The 17,568-nt window shown below is 43.6% G+C and overlaps 1 protein-coding gene across 1 annotated transcript in view; it reads left to right on the top strand.

Annotated features, from left to right (window-relative positions):
* The window catches only part of LOC124595017, a 103,674-nt gene that overhangs the window by 47,407 nt on the left and 38,699 nt on the right, over nt 1–17,568 (top strand). The window contains exons 4-5 of the mRNA XM_047133567.1: nt 4,597–4,845; nt 17,290–17,479. Of these exons, the coding sequence (XP_046989523.1) occupies nt 4,597–4,845; nt 17,290–17,479 (439 nt within the window). The remainder of the gene's footprint in view (nt 1–4,596; nt 4,846–17,289; nt 17,480–17,568) is intronic.

Genomic DNA, 17,568 nt, shown 5'->3' with positions numbered 1-17,568 from the left:
GGACTGGATGAAGCGTCGTCTCACGCGGTCTGCATGTCCAGCACGAACGCTGGTCCAACTGAGGCGCCAGGTGGAAATGGCATGGCAAGCCGTTCCACAGGGCTACATCCAGCATCTCTACAATCGTCTCCATGGGAGAATAGCAGCCTGCATTGCTGCGAAAGGTGGATATACGCTGTACTAGTGCCGACATTGTGCATGCTCTGTTGCCTGTGTCTATGTGCCTGTGGTTCTGTCAGTGTGATCATGTGATGTATCTGACCCCAGGAATGTGTCAATAAAGTTTCCCCTTCCTGGGACAATGAATTCACGGTGTTCTTATTTCAATTTCCAGGAGTGTATTTTTCTAGCCGTGGAAAACGTGTTAGAGTCAATGGGTTTAAAATGGGAACGCCTGATCAGTGTAATAAGGGATGGAGCCCCTGCGCTACGAGGGATACGTACTGGATTGCTGAGTTACGTGAGGTCAAAAATGGCTGTAATTGGCTGTTCCTTATTCACGACAGTCCATTGTCTGATACACCAGGAGGCACTTTGTGCGAAGATTGTCAACATAAAAAATGTTATGGACACAGTTCTTCGAATGGGTAATTATCTTCTCTCGCATGGATTCACACATCACCAATTTAAAGAATTTCTGGCTGATATCGAAGCAGAATGCCCGGACATCCCCTACCACACCGAAATAAGATGGCTGAGCAAAGGAAAGGTGCTTCATCGGTTTTTCTCCTTGAGGGGCGAAATAAATACCTTTTTTTAAATGAAAGGACGTCCAGAAGAATTACTTTGTGATCTTAAGTGGATGGCGAACTTGGCTTTTTTGAGTGAGCTTACTGGTCATTTAAATACTTTGAACATTTCACCCCAACGCGAAAATCAATATGTTGTTGATTTAGTGCAGACGATTGAAGCATTTAAAAAAAAAAAAAAACTTATTTTGTGGGAAAAACAATTGCCCGAGAAGATTTGTGGACACTTTCCTGCACTATACAGCGTTAAAGAAGATGTGGATTTTTCAGATTATGTTGCAATCATTTGCGAATTACAAGAACGGTTTCAAAACAGATTTTTGGAGATACGTGAGCTTCAATCGGCCTTAGATATATTTGTTCGCCCGTTTTCCCCTCGACATAGGACGCCTCACAAGTGCTTCAACTAGAGCTGGTTGACCTGCGGTGCCATATCCGCATGAAGGACCACTTTCTCATGTGTAAAACTTTGGATTACTTTTAGAGCTGTCTTCAACGAGAGAAATATCCACTTTTGCACAAGCACGCGGCCTAAGTTCTCTCAATGTTTGGTTCCACTTATATCTGTGAGCGCTTTTTCTCTTTTTTAAAGCTTGCTAAAACTAAGAATCGTTCATTACTTGGCGATAAAAATTTGAGTAATTCTTTGAGGTTATCAGTCTCAGGGACTATTGTGCCAAACATTGACAAAACTGTTTCCTCGAAAAAGAAAAAAGTGTAAAATGTTAATTGTCTTCTTTAACAATGTTGACTGTAAGAATTAAAGAGATTTATAACCTTAATTCTATTTTGTAATAAGTTATCAAACTTGGTCGGTTAAAATTATTACGTACAAAACAGCAAACTAAGGATCCGATTTCTAAACTCTGAAAAAAAAAGATGTAGCCCGAAGTATAACAAAAAATATTTACTTGTAACTGGTAACAGTAAGAATGAGACTCTATATCCCTTACATAAAGTTATTTCTAAAATAGAATATTTATCACTCTATTTCATTTAAGAAACTGATATATTTTTCAGAAGACGCCTATTGCACCTATGACGAGTGTGCATGTGCAGTACTAATAGAAAGAGCCTGTGGGTCAGAAAACAACTAAGATGTTCTTCGATTCTCGTTTTGGATATTGTTGTCTAAAGCTTTGCGTAGTATTTCATCGGCCTCTTTTACAGAGGTGCGCTTCCTCTGTTATTTTGTTTGCATTGGATCTGACTGCGGGACAGTCCACCGCAGAGCAGTGGTGTGCGGTCTCTCTCTCTCTCTCTCTCTCTCTCTCTCTCTCTCGCTCCTATGCCGACACTAGCGACACACGGTCGCGGACGGGGCGCTGAACTACACTGCCTGGCGCCCACGGGGCGCGGGCGCGCCTCCGGGCGCAGTTCTTGGATGAGCCTGCACTAGACTCATGACAAACATTCAGACGATAGTCAGACTGGCCCCTTATTTTTGCGAGCATATTTGGTGATACTGCATTCATTACTGTGGCAATATGGCGATGTGGTCTCCCCAAAGTTACTTGTTGGAAGGGGGGTAATAACGACGGAATGTTTTACTAACTCTCACCAAAAAAGTAAGATACCGTTGGGATAGGCGAACATGGAGACAATGGCGCTATGCGAGATCCGCTCGCCCTTGCGGCCGAACCACCAACGAGGCAGCTTACTGTTAGAAATTGCTCTTACACCCAGGTGCCAATACAGAGGTGCTTTCTAATGTTGAAAACTGAAATTTTTTGCATGTTGTGGCAGTTTTGAAGAGGCAGATCTACATTACATCCAGGTAAACGACTACTGCGACCGTCTCTTCTGCAAAAAACACACGGCCGCAAAGGTTTTCGCGGGAAGCCGTGCGAAACACAGGAAGCTTCGCAGAGTCTCTATTTCGTACTCGACTATGTAGCTTAGCTATGTCGTTTCCCACGACCTTAGGCTGTAGCGGTTGGTTCAATTTTCCACTTAAATGGAGGGTAGCCTCATCACATTAAACACGAAAGGAAATTACACTACTGGCCATTAAAATTGCTACACCAAGAAGAAATGCAGGTGATAAACGGATATTCATTGGACAAATATATTATAATAGAACTGACATGTGATTACATTTTCACGCAATTTGGGTGCATAGATCCTGAGAAATCTGTACCCAGAACAACCACCTCTGGCCGTAATAACGGCCTTGATACGCCTGAGCATTGAGTCAACAGAGCTTGGATGGCGTGTACAGGTACAGCTGCCCATGCAGCTTCAACGCGATACCACAGTTCATCAAGAGTAGTGACTGGCGTATTGTGACGAGTAAGTTGCTCGGTCACCATTGACCAGACGTTTTCAATTGGTGAGAGATCTGGAGAATGTGCTGGCCAGGGCAGAAGTCTAACATTTTCTGTATCCCGAATGGCCCGTACAGGACCTGCAACATGCCGTCGTGCATTATCCTGATGAAATGTACGGTTTCGCAGAGATCGAATGGAGGGTAGAGCAACGGGTCCTAACACATCTGAAATGTAACGTCCACTGTTCACAGTGCCGTCAATGCGAACAAGAGGTGACCGACACGTGTAACCAATGGCACCCCATACCACCACGTCGGCTGATACGCCAGTATGGTGATGACGAATACACTCGTCCAATGTGCGTTCACCGAGATGTCGCCAAACAGGGATGCGACCATCATGACGCTGTAAACAGAACCTGGATTCATCCGAAAAAATGACGTTTTGCCATTCGTGCACCCAGGTTCGTCGTCGAGTACACTATCGCAGGCGCTCCTGTCTGTGATGCAGCGTCAAAGGTAACCGCAGCCATGGTCTGCGAGCTGATAGTCCATGCTACAGCAAACGTCGTCGAACTGTTCGTGCAGATGGTTGTTGGCTTGCGAACGTCCCCATCTGTTGACTCAGGGATCGAGACGTGGCTGCACGATCCGTTACAGCCATGCGGATAAGGTGCCTGTCATCTCGACTGCTAGTGATACGAGGCCGTTGGGATACAGCACAGCGTTCCGTATTACCCTCCTGAAAGCACCGATTGCATATTCTGCTAACAGTCATTGGATCTCGACCAACGCGAGCCGCAATGTCGCGATACGATAAACCGCAATCGCGATAGGCTTCAATCCGACCTTTATCAAAGTCGGAAACGTGATAGTACGCATTTCTCCTCCTTACACGAGGCATCACAACAACGTTTCACCAGGCTTCGCCGGTCAATTGCTGCTTGTGTATGAGAAATCGGTTGGATACTTTCCTCATGTCAGCACATTGTAGGTGTCGCCAGAGGCGCCAACCTTGTGTGAATACTCTGAAAAGCTAATCATTTGCATATACAGCATCTTCTTCCTGTCGGTTAAATTTCGCGTCTGTAGCACGTCATCTTCGTGGTGTAGCAATTTAAATGGGCAGTAGTGTATTATCTTTCCATGCTGTTGTTTAACCCTGTTGTATAACAATAGGTACCTTGAAACTGCTGATGCTGTCACTGAATGCTTTGAACTGCACGAGGCTCAGTGGTGTGTCCACCACGAAAATTTTAAAGGCAAAGTTGTAGCTGAATTGAACCTATTCAGGAGAAAACGGAAACCGGTTTTTGTTGTTCTGCTATCCCCATAGCACAATGGGTAACTAACGATAGAGCCAGCAAGCTAGCTGCACGAGGGTTGTTCCTGCTGGAAACCTTACGAACCAGACACTTAGAACTGTCGCCGAGGTAAAGTTCATAGTCCTATTCATATTTTAAAATTCACCGCTAGTTTATATCTTCTTTCATGTGGAAGATATAATGTTGTGCATTTGGACTCTCTGTACATAGAGTGACGTATGAGAGTAGCTGGCGTGGTCTGTGTGTGGTGCAGAGGAGACGGCGTTCATCCCCCGCGGCTACGAGCTGCTGGCCGGCGTGGGCGTGTACAAGGTGCACCGCGCGGCCGCCGACCAGGGGGCGGCGGCCTCCCGCTGCTGGCTGGAGGGCGGCCAGCTGACGGTGCCCGCAGACCCGGCGGAGGCGGACGCGCTGGCGGCGCTGCTGAGGCGCGCGCACGTCGCCGCCGCCCTCACCGCCATCACGGACCGCGACAACGAGGGCCACTTCATGTCCAACCTAGGTAACTCGCACCGGCGCTTCATGAACAACATACATTACCTGATCAGAAGTATCCACATACCTATAAACTCACATTAATGTGGGGTGTGTCCATCCTTTGCCTTGACGAAAGCTTGAACTCCGCTGTGGACACTTTCAGTAGGATGTCTGAATGTCTGTGGAGGAACGGCAGCCCAATCGTCCTCAACAGCAAAACCATAGAACTTAGTAACGTTGACGCTGGCACCTGGAAAAGATCCTAACTCAGCCCAGAGACGTTCCTTTGGGTTCTGGTCCAGATTCTCAGCGGGCCACTTGGATGATACCTGTCGTCTTTTACTACGGCAAGGTTCTGGTAAGATCCGATACGCAAAATATCTCTTTACTGGCTCCATACCGAGCGAGGTGGCGCAGTGGTTAGCATACTGGACTCGCATTCGGGAGGACGACGGTTCAATCCCGTCTCCAGCAATCCTGATTTAGCTTTTCCGTGATTTGCCTAAATCCTTTCAGGCTAATGCCGGGATGGTTCCGTTGAAAGGGCACGGCCGATTTCCTTCCCCGTCCTTCCCTAACCCCAGCTTGCGCACCGTCTCTGATGACCTCGTTGTCGACGGGATGTAAACACTAAGCTCCTCCTCCTCCTACTGGCTCCCTAACTCCCAAGAGTGACTATGCAATTAGAGGCTACGTTTCCTTGCCTGCAACAAGTACCAGACACAAAATTTATGATTAGTGGGCCAAATTTATTTAAATTTTAATTAATTAAACTGAAAAAAGCGCCACCTCACAGATCATTTGATGATTTAATAAAACACCAGTCCAATATTCATGATAAATTTTATTAAAACAGTGTTAAGTGGAGGTGAAAACTGACTGATTTTAAGGATCCTGACTAAGGAGCGGAATAGCACTGTGAGATGTAATAGTAAAGAATTTAACAATAATTCACAGTAACACACGTACACAGAAGTTAAAATACAGTTACTTGAGATGCTAGCGCGTGCATCTACTCATGGCACATTATACAACGCATCTTGTTGGGCAAGACTGCTAAATTACTGGATACGATTTATCAAGATCACACAGACACCACGTTCACCTTGGTCACTCACACAACGAAAGAGAGAATTTAGAAAAAAACTTCCCTAACCCACATGTGAGCCCACTGGGTCATCGCGCGACTGTCTTTAACGATCAATTTTAGAGAACAAAGTCCACATCTAAAATACAGTACAACTTCGTAATTTTGTAAACGAATTTACTAAACCAGAACACGTCTACTCCTTCATGAAACGTGAGGCTTCAGTTTCGAACACGAGAGGTGCATTACAGCATTATGAAATGTGGGAATTAAAATTGAACGGTAAATCAAAGAAAATTTACCACAAGCATTCCACAAAGTAACAACACATTCATACACAATACGCTAAACTAACTAAAGCAGTAAAACATGTGGTGTCACCGCTCGCCCACGCCAAGTTACATTTGCACAAAAGATCTCATCTAATAAACTGAATGTTACTGAAATTAACACCGTTCCCTGATTGAATTAGTGGTTGCGGCATTTTATCAATGCCACGCGCCAGAGTGACTACCGGGAACTCAAACAAACCTTTCACACATTTCAGCTCCGCAAACAGAGATGCTACTCAGAGCATCGGTACTCACCGGCGTCCTATGGAAGAGTAACCTGATCGTCTATCCCGACTAGGACCCAGAGAGCGTAAGCGGTTTCTACCTGTACCAACCTCACAATGGGTGCTTACCATTGGCCACTAATGCCTGTCTGACCCAACGTAGCAGTATTCGAAACTCTACACAGTGATTGGCTACAACGATAATAACATTCATAGAACCATGTAGCGGCTCAAATGAAGTCATTACACAGTCCACTTTAGGAATCTTACTGTCCACACACTACTGCCTCCCAGACAACGCTTTATCACAGGTTGAAATTACATGATGATGCAAACAACCATCACTTCTGATTGTTCCTCCATTGGACCCAATTCATAATGCTGTAAAATGTGTTCATATTCTGCCGTATTACGAGTTATTTTTACTATGCTCTAAAACAAAAACAGAAAAACGATGCACCACGAATTAATTATCCAAATGAGACGGAAATCAGTAGATGTGTTGTACATGTATACGTAAACAAATCACTATACTTTTAAAACAATGGATGATTTATTCAACAGCAGGTGCTCCACAAATTGAGCAATCAATAACGCGCTGGTGCACCTCTAGCCCTTATGTAAGCAGTTATTCAGCTTCACATTAATTAATAGGCTTGTTGGAAGACCTTCTGAGGAATATCGTTCCAAATTCTGTCCAATTGACGATTTAGATCTTCATAATCACGAGCCATCCATAACGCTCGGAACGTTCTCAATTGGGGAGAGATCCAGCGACCTTGAACTCCAAAACAGGGCTTGGCAAGCACGAAGACAGGCGGTAGAAACTCTCACCTTGTGCAGACGGGCATTATACTGCTGAAATGTAAGCCCAGGGTGGCTTAATGAAGGGTAACTAAACGGGGCTTAGAATATCATCGACGTACCGCTGCACTGTGTGTTTGTGGGGGAGGGGGGTGGAGCGGGCGGGGGGTGGGGGTACAGATGACAACCAAAGGGGTCCTGCTATGAAATGAAATGTTACCCTACACCATAGCTCCTGGTTGTCAGGTCGTATTCCGGGAGCCAATTTTGTATCCCACTGCTTTACGGGCTCTCTAGACACCACTTCGGCCTAGAATCTCATTCATTGGAACATAATAGTCGTCAGCAATGAATGCCGCTTCGAAGTGAGCCCCGATGACATGCAAAGACGCCCCAGACAGCGGTAGAATACCAACCTGACTGTCGCTCACTGTACGGCCTGAAACCAGAACTGATGGTCTTTGGTGCCAATTCATTTCATAGCAGGAGTCCTTTGATTGTCGTCCACGGCATCCTTACAGCACAGAAGTACATCGACAATATTTTACGCTCCGTTTTTTTGTCCTTCATGGAAAGCCATCCAGGGTTTACATTTCATCAAGATAATGTCTACCTGCATGCGGCTTCAGTTTCTGTTGCCTGTCCACATGTTTTATAAATCCCACCTTGGCCATCAAGACTGCCGGTTCTCTCCCCAACTCAAAACGTTCGGAGCGTTATGGGCAGGGCTTTCCAAGCAGCTTGAGATTTTGACTAGCTAATGCGCCAGTTGGACAGAATTTGGCACGATAACATTCAGGAGGACATCCAACAGCCCTGTCAATCAATGCCAAGCCGAATAACTGCTTGCAAAAAGGCTAGAGAAGGACCAACATGTTATAGACTTAACCAATTAGTGAAGCTCATTCTCTTGAACAAATTATAAAACTTTTCTGAAATCCTAATCATTCGTCTGTACGTGTACATCACGTCTTCTGATTTCTGCTCCATTCTGCTAATTCCCTCACGTTGTATCTTTTTTATCTTAGAGCGTATTTCAGGGCTAGTTAACTAATATAGTTAGCAAATGCTGGGAGATTTAGATCAAGCCCCTGTTGTATGGTATCTTCTCAGATCGATGACATTCTCTTGGCGCATCTGAGTTCGTGTAACCCATTGTTGAACTGTAGACGTGATCACCCAGAATAAGCCCGAGCCAGTCGATTCAAGTTTCACCATTTCCTCTGTACTTCACTGCTGGCACTACACATGATGGCCAGTAACGTTCTTCAGGCATCTGACAATCTCAAACCCTTCCATCAGGTTGCCACGATTCATCAGTTCAAATCTCTAGTTACCAGTCATCCACTGGCGTCGCTTAGTGCTGACAACAGAAATGTTTGTCTTATGAAGAGCTACTCGACCGTTGTACCCCGTTGTCGTAGCTGACCGTGTAACTCATGAGTGGTTTCTTTGATTTCATACTGTTTTTTATAACCACCTTCTGTAATATTCAACGATCCCTCTCCAATGGTGCATGAGGTCAGTTCGTTCTTGGTTTGGCTGTAGTTATTCTTTCGCGTCCCCACTACACAGTCAGATCACTAATAGTCGATTTGGGCAGCTTTAGAAGAACTGTGTCATTCCTGGTGAACAAGTTAGTTAGGTGACATTCAGTGATTTAGTCCACGATCGACGTCACTGAGCTCTCTCCCGACCAACCCATTCACTAGGGATCTGGTTCAGACTTGCGGGGCGGTACACAGTTTCGACTTGCCACGTACAGTCATCGCAACATCCATCTAGCGAATCGTGCTGCGAACTACAAACCAAGAGTTCAGCTCAATGGACAAACGTTAAGGTACAATCCTTTCCCAAAATATCTCGGAATCACTCTAGATAGAACCCTGGGCTACAAAGAGCACATCACCAAGCTTTCTCATAAAGTTGTTGCAAGGAACAACATACTACATAAGCTGAGTGGTACCACCTGGGGAACCTCTGCTGACTGTCTGTGTTTAGATGGCATCAGTCTTGTGTACTCTGCTGCTGAGTACTGTGCACCTGTCTGGTTGGAAAGTGTACATGTGAAGAAGGTAGACGAAAACTGAACGGCACAATGCGCTAAATTACTGGTTCCATCAAATAAACCCCATGCCACTGGTTACCTGTATTGAGTCACATCCCTCCACCTCACTTAAGGTGAAAACAAGCTCTACTGAGGGAGGCCAAGAGACTCCCTGCGTCACCCTCTCTACCACTGCCCCAGGAATTCTGTCAGCCACCACAGCAACGATTGCGATCAAGAAGACTAGCAAGTGTTACAGCAAGATCTAAATGAAAGCTGCAAGCATGAATAGTCAACAAAAACATTGGGAACAAGAGCCCATCACCTTGATCCGACGAAGAAGACAAAAGTTTTTGACCTACCGAGGAACCTTTGGTGCCGCCTCAACAGGTTAAGGACTGGACATGGTTGTTGTAGCTAATCCAGGTACAAATGGGGCTGGATCAGTTCACCAATGAGTGAATGTAAACAAGAAGAGCAGACAATTGAGCATCTAGTCCAACGCTGTCCATTTCATTCATACCCTGTAACTCCCGACGACTTATTCACTCTCACACCTAGCTTAATTAATTGGTTGAAAAACACGGACTTTAAGGTTTAATCTGGTCTTATATCATATGTAAATTGTATAGAATCACTTGCTTTATATCAACTGTATATTGCAAAAAATCACCATACGATTAAATAAATCGCGACAAATTCTCGGCTTAGGGCAAAAAGAATTAATCTTCTTCATTTTATCCCTGTCCTATGTAATCGATTAATAGTATACAGGAAGAAAACTATTGATATATTTACTCTAATTTTAGTGATATGGACATTAAATAAGAAAAATGTGGATGTTTACTCTAATTTTAGCACGGATATTAACCAGGAAAAATGTGGAAATAAAACGTGGTGTCATGCGTCTTCGATCAGTAAGGAGAATTTCGGTAGTTCTGCGCAGTTGGCAATCGTAAGCATTCAGTATTTGAAGGACGCAACAAAGATAACGACTTCCGATTACCGCTAGCCTCTTCTAGATACAGTTTAAACAATGGAACGCGTGAGTGTGAGACAAATAAAACAATCCAGTTTTTTTGTTATTTTCAGAATATGGAAAATAAAAATGTGAGATTACAGTTGTTACTGGTATATTTGCTGAATGTATTATTAAAACCTGATTCATTGCACGGATTTGGTTTCTAAGTATACCATTTTAACAAACAGAATATGATCTTGTTGGTATGTAACGCAGAATGGTGTATTTGTGTGCTGAAAGACAAGATCTGCAACCCTGAGAAAGTAAAGCTAAAATGAAGATGGAAGTTTGCAATAAACATAAACAACAGACTGAGTTGAAAAACAAGAATGGGAAAACTGTATGTGGAGTCCTTAACGAGCAGAGAAAATCATAATTAAGGAGGAAACACCAGAGTTACTAGAGATAGCGGACGTTTCCAGCATTTCTGAAGATGGCGATGATTTCGATGACCAACTATTGGCATATTAAAATCACTACATTCACGTAGTAAAGACCCTAATGGGTTATGTTGTATTTGTGGTGAAGTAGGTACAGGTAAATAACTTGGCACAGGTGTGTTCGGTGCTCCATTTGGATCATGCTACATGTAATTGAGAAGACACCCCAAGACTTTTTTAATGGATGCTTATCCAAGAAATGAACATTATAGAAATTGTTGAAATGTGAAAATGAAAGCAGTTACAGTATTCTAATTACCTAACATAAACAGGAAGACGAAGTGGCGACTATTTTCACTCACGTATATTTAATACAGACTTTCCTTCTCAAACGCCCAATTCTCCAATCATACCATTCGGTGTGACTGTGGAATCGCTCGTATATAATATTTGCAGTTAAACGTCTTTGTATTCTTTATTTATATTTATTGATTTACTATCGTGAAAGCAGAGAAACTGGAGCAATCTCATATACGGTTGGTTTTAGGATACTTATTGTGAAAGTGTCAAAATAATAAATTTTGTTTGAGTGAACACTATTCTTTCAGTGTCCCTTACGTTTCTACACCACAATATCGATGTTAAAGCCCTCACTTAAAGATTGTCAACAGTTTGTGTGATGCTATAGTGCTTGCTAAAAAAAGTAATATTCTGATTTTGGATAGTAACATTCGTCTTTATCGGCGGCAAAATAACAAAATGAACGCAAGCCTTAACCACTTAGACTGTCACATCCCCAGGACCGACACAAAGATTCAGTGTAACTCAAAATTTGTATCCGGCTTTTCCAGCAAACAACGGGAGAGCCATAAATTTCATTTGGTTCATTTCAGTAATTTAAATGCATTGCGTCACTCGTCTTCGATCTGTTAACTTTCATTTGATACCTAGAAGAAGCGGCATTTGGAGCATTTATGTCTATTTACAAGCAATATGTTACACTTGTTTATGTTGAAAGTCAACTGCTGTTCCCTGCACCAAGCGTCAAGCTTCTGCACTTCACTACAATTTTGTAACGTTGCGACTTCTCCGTAAACAAATGTTTCGGCCGGGAAAAGCATCACGGTACTACCGATGTAATTCACTTGGCCGTTTACAGATGTTGCGAAAAATAATGGTCCTGTAACATTCTCTTAGAGAACGTCAGAAATTACTTTCATATATGGTGATATCTCTTCGACAAGGATGACCTGCTGTGATCTGTTGGCTAGAAGGTCTTCAGTCGAATAACACAGAAGCTGTGCTGTTCCGTACGCTAGTACTTTAGTCATTTGGAGATAGTGTGGAAGACTTGTCGAACATCTACCTTAATAGGTACCGTTGTGTAATAAATTGTAACGTGTAACATACTGGAGGAGTATTGTATTTATTGTTACCGTAGACTATGGATGAAAGTTGAGTCTAATTAGATTTGGACGTAATCTAAAAGTTTATTTTTTTATTTACCTTTGTGTTAACTAGAACAATTTTTCGTACTGAAGCTAGTGGCGGCGTGTAACCGCACGTTCCCAATTACTGCGTGAACGACTGATTGCAAGGCTGTCTTTGGTGGAACGCACTTGTTTCTTCTGCCGAATATTTTAACTCGTGGAAGTTCTCTCCATTAACAATGATACGTCCTATAGAAACACACCTTGTACTGCAGTTTTTGTTGATATGGGTATTAGGATATGAAAAAGGTGTGGCTGTAGTAAGTGGAGAGGAGCTGTGAGATTTAATTATTATTTATTTATTTATTTGTTTATTATTATTACAGACTGACACACTGCCTTGGTAACTATGGTGGGTCGTTTGCTACTATAAACTACTAACAAGCTCCAAAGACAGACTGTTCGTCTTTTTCTACAGTTTCTCTCAGTGCTGTTATTTTTCTTATCGTTTACATAATTCCATTGTTAATTAAAAAACATGTGGTACATAAACTAGAATCTGGAAAACGAAAACAAGTTTTCTATATTCGCTGTACATTATTCTGTATGATGTATGACAGTACTATCTGTTACTACAATTACTACGTCCTCTTGGCCGCACCATAACCGGCAGAGGGTGACCTCGCGCCTCGTCTCGCTGAAGGGCACTTTTTACCTATGTTGTGCGTTCGTGTTTCTGTAGTTGGGTATTATTATACTGCATGTGTAATCTAATGCACCATATTATAAAGCTCACACGTTTTTCAGTTTGCATCTCATACAGTTTACATATTACACGATTACATGTTAGAAAATAATGATCCCAAAGTCTAAAGAATTACTACTTTGTGCAAACAAGAAAATTCGTTGTCTTATTTCTTATTGCAAACTTATTTCTAAATTCCACGTATGTACAGGTTGTTCCAAAAAGAATAACCTCATTCTGAACGGTAATAATTACAAAACATGGGACATGCCGGCAGGGAAATTTGTGTTGTTTGAATGGGTGTGGCCTAAGGTTTCAAAAAATCGCCGTTAGATGTCTCATCAGTTAGAAGTAAGATAGCGTCCGCTCAATTAAAAATGGTTCAAATGGCTCCAAGCACCATGAGACTTAACATCTGAGGTCATCAGTCCCCTAGAGCTTAGAACAATTTACAACTAACTAACCTAAAGACATCACACACATCCATGTCCTAGGCAGTATTATAGCCTGCGACCGCAGCAGCTGCGCGGTTCCGGACTGAAGCGCCTAGAAACACTCGTCCACAGCGGGCGGCTCCGCTCAACAGAAAGTGTTTTTTATGCTGCAATTTGCAAACAGTTAGTGATTTCGGTCCAGCGTGCTTTTCGTCGGCATTTTGGCACTGATTCGGCTGCACCCAAAAATGCTAGTCGTTGGTATTGCCAATTTGAGGAGAGGGGATGCTTGTGCAAAATTAAGAGTCCAGGTAGACCTCACACTTCTGATTACATGGTGGAAAGAATTCGGCCAGCGTTTGACTGGTATCCACGGAAGTCTACTCGCTGCGCAAGCAAATAACTGGCAGTGCTTCTTACGACTGTCTGGCGAGTGTTAAGATGTCGTTTGGGAAGCTCTTCGACTTGGTGATAAAAGGAAGCGATTTAACTTCAGCAATGCTCTGCTACAAGACATTGAAGAGAATACATTTTACTGCGATTAATTTTCAGTGATGAAGCATCATTTCATGTTGGCTGTAAAGTAAACCGATGTTAATGGAGAGCCAAGAAGTCGCAAAACATCACTGAGCACGAAAGAGACTCACCTAAAGTGAACGTCTTTTGTGCCATTTCCCGAGAAAAAATGCACGGTCCCTACTTTTTCGGAGCAAAAATGAGTTAACTTAAAATGCAGCAGAATTATCTTTTTCCACGACTTGGAGGACTCCGATGACTTCATTTTCCCACAGGATGGACATCCATCACAGTGGCGCAACAACGTACATCGGTTTGTCAGTGACACCCTGCTCCAACGCTGGATAGTGCGCAATGGACCACGAGACACTGCCCTGAATTCTTGGTTTCCAAGATCGCCAGACATGACCCCATGGCAATTTTTTCTTGCGGAGATATTGGAAGGAAAGTGTGTTCATTTCCCGTTTACCTCGTGACATAGATGAAGAACAGTCAGCATAACTTCTGTAAAAGCAGATACATTGTGTAAAGTTTATGATGAATTTAGCTATCGTCTAGATGGTGTTCGTGCTGCTGCTGGTGGGCACAGAGCGCATTGTAATAGCATAGCTAAAGCTTGAGTACTTTGTGAATATTTTTGGGTTCGGCCCATGTTCTCAGTATGTTTTTATCAATAAATGCGGTGTTTTGAAATCAGATCATTTTGTTTTGAAACTCACTGTATTACTTGGAGTATTGCTGCAGTTGTGTGATCTGCTACTTTACCCTACACATATCTGTATGTGGCGATACTGAACCAATTCATCTGTGTCTGTAGGCCTATGTTCATCTGTTTCCATTACCAGTATTTGAATTTCTAATCACCGTCGTTCTCATTACAGAAATTTATTTGCCCAGAGCATATAAAAACACGCAGTGACTATTAATTGCAGTGAAATAGAATCGCCGTGCAGGGCCAATCCATTTCGTCGATTGTTCACATTAATCAGAAGGACATTATAGAGACGATATTCCGTAGTACCGTCTCTCGTCGTACAATAAGAGGAAAGCTGTGCGAACAGTGCACAATAGTCACAAATAAAATACATTAGACGTGTATAAAATCCTTTCATGTTGTGTCCTTCTCCACATCTGATAGTTTCCTATCAGATATCTGCAAGGACACTAGACGAAAAGATTGTATATACGTCTCATGTATGTCATTTGTGAGTTTTGTGCTTTGTTCGCACAGCAAAGTGTGTCCAACTAATGTGAACTGTCGCGGAAATGGATTGGTCCTGTAAAAATTTTGTCTGTGCAGATGATCCGAAAATGGCGATTTAATTTCGCAGAAACTAGTAATCATTGAGTATTGTTATGCGATCTTGGGAAACAAATTTCTTTAATAAGAAGAGCAACGTTGTTTAGATTCTGAAATCGGCTCCAACACAGCTGAAAATGTCATGTACTCATTATAATTTTATTTTTTGTTGTCCCACGTATCGTGTTGCGGCATAGGAAAGTGTCTGGTCGTAATCTTATATATGGTCGTTGCTACTTTTAAGTCTTGTATAGCGTTGTTGATATTTCATTACTGCTGCGGTTAAGCGTGGTACATTTATCGGGGCCTCTTAAAGCTTGCCCTATGTCTTCGATTTCTGTCATCGGCCTAGCGCGCGCGCGCACATGTGTATGTGGTGTGTGTGTGTGTGTGTGTGTGTGTGTGTGTGTGTGTGTGTGTGTGTGTGTGTGTGTGTGAACCGTGAATTTAGTTTCAAAACTTTTTCTTAAGAATTTGCTTTATTTACCAGCCATTCATCAAGAACATTAACACATTTAATCACACTATGTGAGCGTGGAAGTAGTTGCCAGTGGGTAACTGATGAAAACAAATTAAATTTCTTTCAACAAATGGAGATTTTATTCTTAAAGAGCCCTTAAAAAAAAAGAACCAGATTTAAAATTATAATCAGAAAGCACCCTCTGAATATCAAGTTACAATTTATTCAGAGGCAGAAAGAACAAATTTTGACAGTATGAGCTTTCGGGCTGAGAACCATGCCGTTCCCTTTTGACATGGCCGTAATCACGACCGCTCACAACAACCTCTGAAAGACTACACTGGTGCTAATCTGCAACACACCAGATTACTTTAAACTAAAAATTTTAACAAGTCACACAAGCACATAAACTATGAACCCCGTAGGAGGGATGGAAATGGTACAAAACACTAACATTAAAAAAATTAACTTGCCACCGAAGGTGCAACTTGATTTAAAAAAAAAAACTCTTATGGTGGAAGGGTGGCAACTTTATGTACTAAAATGACCATTTAAATAAAAAAACCATTAAATGCAGTCTTACATAAAATATAGAAACATGCTCTACATTACACATATACCGCCTCTCAATATGATAGGCAAGATAAAAACAAATTTCAAGAATTCGGCCGTTACACTTCAAGCAATAAATTCGTTCACACCGAATCCGTCAAACATGACAAAGGCAGCTATTAACGTACGGCAGACCGACCGACAGGCAGACAGACAGACAGACAGACAGACAGACACTAACTGCCTAACAAATGCGGACGAGAGACAGACGAGCAAGCTGGGGACGAGAGATTGACTAAGAAAACAAGTAGAATTTAACAAGTAAATGAAACAACATATCACGAATCACTTAACTTCTAATAAACTGCGATGCCTGGCGAAGACCTGGCGCAGCACCCCCAAAACGCTCTCCCGAACCGTCCGCTGCCAGCCGCTTCAACGGACGCGGGAAGTCACGCCGATCTCCCGTCTCACTGCGTCGCAGATCGCGCCGGCCAGACCGATGTCGTGGGTTGACTCCTGTTGCTCCCGTGTCGGCCGCGAAGCCCCTACCGCTCGCTATACGGCGCGGCCCACTGGACTGACGTGGCGACCTCACATGCGTCGACGCTCAAGACGGACAAGTCATCTTGTGTTCCAGTGCGCGACCGACCAAACGATCGATCCAACCGCCAATGACCATTGCCTGAACAAACTCGAGCAGACTGGCGGCCTAACACATACTAGCACTCCGGACGACAGACAGACACTGACTGCCCCACACTGACCCGGCTGACCAACTGACCAGACTCGACGACTAGCGAGCTCACAGCGCCCCTTAAATGCAAGTGAACAGGCTACCTTTCCCCTTTCCCACCAGAGGGAGACACCAAAGCTGCGATTGCCACAGCAGCCCCACCGCCAGAAACGGAGGGATACTGCTTCACACAACGCGCTGCGGCGCTCTCTTCAAAACAGCAATTTTTTCCATGGCTCAGTGTGTGTGTCGCATTGTAGTGTTATGTGTTCGGTGGACCCATGTTCGCCGCATTCACATCAACACTTCGGCTAAGGCCAAAGCGGTGCAGGTGTGTAGGCTAAGGAGCATGGCCCGTCAGGAAGAACGTGATTTAGGAAGCTGTGTGTCTGGCTGTACAGGAGGGTCTCTGGACGCGGCGCTGCGCGGCCGCTGGGAGGCGCGCCAGCCGGACAACGGCGGGCTGTCGGTGCGCCGCGAGGACTGCGTCACGCTGAGCAGCGGCGCACTCTTCAACGACGTGCCGTGCGACCAGCCGCTGCCCTTCGTCTGCATGCTGCCGCTCTACCCCGTGCCTCCAGCCGGCTACCAGTGAGTAGTACTCCACACGAAATCATAGCGAGTGGAAGGACCGTGTTACGTTACTCAAACAAAGAACGACAGTAGCGCTTCTAGTGGTA

This window comes from Schistocerca americana, chromosome 2, assembly GCF_021461395.2.
Source record: "Schistocerca americana isolate TAMUIC-IGC-003095 chromosome 2, iqSchAmer2.1, whole genome shotgun sequence".
Taxonomy (NCBI): domain Eukaryota; kingdom Metazoa; phylum Arthropoda; class Insecta; order Orthoptera; family Acrididae; genus Schistocerca; species Schistocerca americana.
This window is presented reverse-complemented; position numbering and strand designations above follow the sequence as displayed.